The sequence below is a fragment of the Lactuca virosa genome, chromosome 7, assembly GCF_052849685.1.
Source record: "Lactuca virosa cultivar CGN04683 chromosome 7, Lactuca_virosa_CGN04683_v6, whole genome shotgun sequence".
NCBI classification, from domain to species: domain Eukaryota; kingdom Viridiplantae; phylum Streptophyta; class Magnoliopsida; order Asterales; family Asteraceae; genus Lactuca; species Lactuca virosa.
In genome coordinates, this window is record NC_136432.1 from 188,174,280 (window position 1) to 188,179,798 (window position 5,519).

Sequence of the window (5,519 nt, forward strand, 5' to 3'; positions counted from 1 at the left end):
TTTAATAAATATTTTTCATATGAGATAGAAGTTTTACAAGACTTTTTGACATCTCTGGGAACATCACCCTTGAGTGTGATACGACAAGCAACTCGACAATTCCTTGTAGATAAAAGAGAAAAACAAAATTAAATACTTATTCTTTTTTTTAATTTACCAATTAATCAAAAAATGTCATGACAATTGAGATGACATGTAAAATAATGTGGCATTCCTTATAGTCTAATCAATATGTTATGTTCAATATTAATGATTTTTTGTAAAATAAATTATAATTATATAGTTGAATACCGTATGCCCGTATTTCAAACCATCCAAAGAAGAATAGTCTTATTACGTAGAAAATGAGGTGATACCATCATACCAAAGGGTCAATGATTTATTTAGAAAGTTGTTAAACTAAGTTGTTGAAAGTGTAAGTATACTCCTTGCTTTTTGCGTATGAAAGCTTCTCCATAAAACAAGGAAAAATATGAAACGCTTTCCTTTTTATTCAAAAGTTGAACTTATCACAAGTTTTGAACAAATAATATCCACACGGAAATATCATTAACAGTTTCACACCACCCACAATCCTTCTAGGATTCTTCCATCTCTCCTACTTGTTTCCTAATAAATTCCCAGTTAACCAACCATCCTCTTTCAATCTCACTTCCCTATTTAAATCCGTATAACTTTTCCCTCTCTCATCATCTCTTCAAAACCATCTGACCTGGGTAGAAACAAAAGAAAAGAAACCGAAGATTTTTGGGTTTTGGGTGTTTTGATTCCATCTATAAAGACTCAAATTCATCTGTTCTTCTTCTGATTTTGTTAACCCATCAAGCTTTTCCAAGATGCGTAAGTTCTTGAGTGTTCTTTTTTGCATCTTGATAGCGAATCTGGCTGTTTCAAGTGCTCAAGATTGCAATACTTATGCCTTTCGAAACAACGCTATCTACGCTACTTGCGTTTCGTTACCTGTTTTGGACTCGCATCTCCACTGGAACTACCACACCAACGGCACCGTCGACTTGGCTTTCCGGCACACCGGAGCCACCACATCTCAATGGGTTGCTTGGGCGCTTAATATCGGTGGGTCGGGTATGCTTGGGGCTCAAGCGCTTGTAGCTGTAACAAGCTCAAACGGGTCGGTTGAAGCTTACACTTCTGCAGTTTCTATTTATGGAACGAGTCTACAACCGAGTACTTTGAGCTTCGATGTGCCGAGGATTACGGCGGAGAGAGTTAACGACGTGGTGGTGATTTACGCGACTTTAGTGTTGCCTAATGGAGGAACGGGATTTAATCAGGTATGGCAAGTGGGTCCTGTCAATAATGGAGTTCCGGGTCTTCATGCACTCGGTAGTGATAATCGGGGTTCTCTCGGAAGAGTTGATTTTATCTCCGGTCAGACTACTTCCGGCGGCGGTGCTGGTGGGTCGCTGATGCGCCGGAGAAACGTAAGTCTCATCTCTCTTAATTCTCTCTTTCATTCCAAATTTAGATGCATTAGTTTATAAAAGATTCAATCTTGATTAACAAAATCGCAAACCCACTTTATAAAATCAACAAATCTTTCAATTAACGAAATACCCATTTGCATAACGAAAAAATCTTGGATCTTTTTTCTTATGGTTTTGTGAATTATTGTTCAACAGACTCATGGAGTATTGAACGCTGTTAGTTGGGGAGTAATGATGCCCATGGGAGCAATGACAGCAAGATATTTGAAGGTGTTCAAAGTCGGAAATCCAGCCTGGTTTTACATCCACGCCGCTTGCCAAACTTCAGCCTACATCGTCGGTGTCGCCGGATGGGCCACCGGTCTCAAACTCGGCGGCGACTCTACCGGAATCACACATGAATCTCACCGGAACATCGGGATCATCCTCTTTTCACTTGGAACACTTCAGGTACACCTTACACTCCATGTTTCCCTTTCCATCTTTGCTTAAAACCTACATAAACTCAACAAATCTAGTCAACATCTACCGCTAAATCCGGTGATAAAGATGTCAACGAATCTAGTCCATATCTTTGACATTAAAACTGATCATGTGGTTGTGATCTTTTTAGGTTTTTGCTCTGCTGTTGAGGCCTAAACCCGACAACAAATACAGAATATACTGGAACGTTTACCATCATGGCCTTGGATACGCTGTGATTGCTTTGAGCATTGTCAATGTCTACAAGGGGCTTGATATCTTGGACCCTGAGAAGAAGTGGAAGCACGCATACACCGGAATACTTATTGGTTTGGGGGTTGTTGCAGTTCTTTTGGAAGCTTTCACATGGTTCATCGTTTTGAAGAGGAAGAAGGAAGACAAAAGGACACATGCAGGAGCTAATGGATATGGTCAATCAGTGTAGATGATGGAGGGGTTTCCTTTTATCGATGATGTTTTATGGGTAGATTATTAATTTACTTTTTGATGGTGTTGAGAATAGAGATTATATTATTTGTTGAGATTTATATATGTATCTATGCATGTATGTAATACATTTTCACTTTTTTATATTGAGTATTTTTTTTTTCAGACTTGGGTGATGTTTGATATATATTTTACTTTGTTGGGTGAGATGCTGAGTTTTACTTTGACACAATAATTAAAAACTTTTAATTTGGTCTTACAGGCTATGATATGTCTTTTACAATATGATGTTGAATTTGGCTTAATCAGATTTTGATTACATCAAATCTGATTTAAATAACTACCAAACAACTATATAAATTTTGTTGATTGCTAGTTTTTTGGCACTCTTGATCTATGTAGACAAATGATGTTTTAACCAATTGGTCGTGTTTCTTTGAACAAATTGTGCGTTAGGTGGTTCATATGATGTTTTGTTGATTGATTAAAAGTTGTACCGACGGAATGATGATATGGCTTTCCTTTTGTTATTAATCAAAAGTAAGGAAATTCATTGTGATTTGGATTGTTCCAAATATAAATTAGGTTCGATTTTATATTTGTCTAAGATACCATCAGTTAAATATCAAATATCTAAACAAGGAATGATTTTAAACATGAGGTGACTCTACTAGACCTTCCAATGGTATATTATTTGTAGTGACGATTGATGATACGACTTTGTTTATGTTATTAGTCAACAATAAGGAAATTTGTTCTCATATGGATTGTTCCAAATATCAAGTTGGATTTTATAGAAAATGACAAATATGCAATTCTAAGTTTGTTTTTTCTCCAAAATTTAAGTAAATTCTCATCCACGACCACAATTTAGATTTATTTGATAGTTGCTGATTGAGTTAGATCTGAATGAGTCAAGGTTTGTTTTGAACACAACGTTAAATCTGACATAAGAGACATATAAAAGGATTTAAGACCGAGTCAGAGGTTTTCTATGTATGATATCAAACAGTCTTAATCTGACCGAGTCAGACCCAACATCTTATCAGACTCCATAATAGACATATCAAATAGTCTGTTGTTAACAGGGCAACTGCAAACTAATAAAGTCCATGTAAAATGTTAAAAATGACCATGCCATTGGTGGTCTATTAAAATAGGAAATTTTGGGTTAACTTATGAGGAAATGAATATAATAATTATCTATAATATTTATTTCTTAAATTTTTTTATCATAAAATAGCCATAAGAATGGAAAATGACCAAGGTTGCAAAAATCGCTCGACGTTAGGTAGTCGGTGGACTGGGGTTAAGGGATTAATCGGCTAGGCGAGGATTAATCAGAGGATTAATCGGGGACCATTAATTGCTAATTCGTTGAATTTTCAAAAATTAAATATGACTAATATCATAACAAAGTTCGTAAATAGCACTAATATCATAATAAAATAAGTTAGTATGATTAACACACCACTACTCATTCCTCATATAGTTTCTATTGAGTTAGAATTTCTTCAAAATATTAAAATTTGATCATTTTTAATGCTTCAATCATTTTGTAGGCAGTGATTAATCGATCGGCGCCCTCTAATCGGTCGGGTAGCGCCTAAGGATTAATCGGGGCCTAGTCGGGATTTTTACAACACTGAAAATGACAAATATAGATATAATTTTTGTAGGCCACCATCTGTTAAACTATGAGTGGCTTGTAAATATGTTTGTTTATTTGTTTATTTTTTTTTAATTTTCACAAAGGAACAACTACGAAAATCTAGTTTAATTGTATTTTTTCCAGCTTTTTGTAGGTCACTCTTGTAATTGGGTAACCTAATGATGTGATGATCGTTATGAAGTTCGTATCCAAAAGCAAAAATGTATTTTTTTTGAGATTTTTATAGATCATCGTTATGATTAGGAGAACCCAAATGATATGACGCTAGTTATGAAGTTTGTATGCGAAAGCTATGAAGATTTTTTTTCTCATATTTTTCTTAGAATAGCCAAATTAGGAGTGTAATATATCTATGGAAAAATCGTTGTTACAAAGAATACAATGAACAAAAATTAAGATAAAATGGAGTTTGTATGCAAAATTTATAAATGATCAAAGTTGAGTTATTTTCATATTTTTTTACTGATTAACCTACTTTGGAGCTACAAAATTATGACATTCTGACCTTTAAATTTGGAGTGTAATATGTTAGTAGAAAACCCATGTTACAAAGAAAACAATGAAAAAAACCAGCTCAAACAAATTTTGTATCACATGGTTGTGGAAAGGTGTTTTACAGTTAAAGGTTGAAAGTTCAAGTCTCGCAGGAGACAAAAAGAATAGTTTATGAGTAGTATAGAGAGTGTATTGTGTTTTCCGTTCTAAAAAAATCAAGGTTAACAAAAAAAAATCATAAGTAGCTGTGCAAATCTGCAATTTCACAAGGATCTCACCGACAAAAATTATTACTATTTTAGTTATTTTTTATTTTATAACTATTTTGTAGTAAAATTTTAATAAAAAGATGACTATTATTTTATTATTTTAGGGATAATGACTTAAAAGAGTAATATACTTTTCGATTTATATACATTTAGTCAATAAATTTTTTTTGTTTTTTTTCGTCCACATTTATCCATTCAACTTGTTTAACTGTACACATTCAGTACTTATTATGACCGGCTACTTCAGTAAACCGGAAAAAATGACTTAATAGAGTAATATATTTCTGACTTTGTACATATTTAGTCATTAATATTTTTTTGCACATTAGTCCGTAATATTTTTTTTTGTTGCAAAATAAATCTTTGTTGTTTTTGTAAACATTCAGTTATTATGATCGGTTTCTTTAGGTTTTTCTCATGACATCCTGCGTGAGACAATCATTAATAAGGTGTTCGGGGTTGTTCATACTTATGGCCACCATGACCTTGGTTGCTTAGTTGCTTAGGTCTTATGTTTTTAATGACGTAACTTCTCCATACGAACTTAGATTTTAACGATTTTTATATCCTCACGTTAGTATTTGTTGTGTTATGAATGTCGTAATTTCTTCATATGATCTCAGATTTTGATGATATTTATATACACACTTTCGTATTTGAGTCCAGTACAAATTTCGTGTAGATTACTCCGGTTAAAAGGTAATATATTTTTATTTACATTTTTATATA

At 33.6% G+C, this 5,519-nt stretch overlaps 1 protein-coding gene across 1 annotated transcript; it reads left to right on the forward strand.

Annotated features, from left to right (window-relative positions):
* Positions 1–495: 495 nt before the first annotated feature.
* On the forward strand, positions 496–2,519 carry LOC145124226 (cytochrome b561 and DOMON domain-containing protein At5g35735-like). Its single transcript, XM_079059495.1, has 3 exons — positions 496–1,442; positions 1,641–1,895; positions 2,059–2,519. The coding sequence occupies exons 1-3, from the start codon at positions 837–839 to the stop codon at positions 2,350–2,352; spliced, it is 1,155 nt and encodes a 384-aa protein (XP_078915621.1). The 5' UTR covers positions 496–836; the 3' UTR covers positions 2,353–2,519.
* Positions 2,520–5,519: the final 3,000 nt, after the last annotated feature.

Coding starts and splice junctions, on each gene's coding strand:
- LOC145124226 (XM_079059495.1), top strand. CDS start 837: ATGCGTAAGTTCTTGAGTGTTCTTTTTTGCATCTTGATAGCGAATCTG. Junction 1,443..1,640: donor CGCTGATGCGCCGGAGAAAC/GTAAGTCTCATC, acceptor ATTGTTCAACAG/ACTCATGGAGTATTGAACGC. Junction 1,896..2,058: donor TTTCACTTGGAACACTTCAG/GTACACCTTACA, acceptor TGATCTTTTTAG/GTTTTTGCTCTGCTGTTGAG.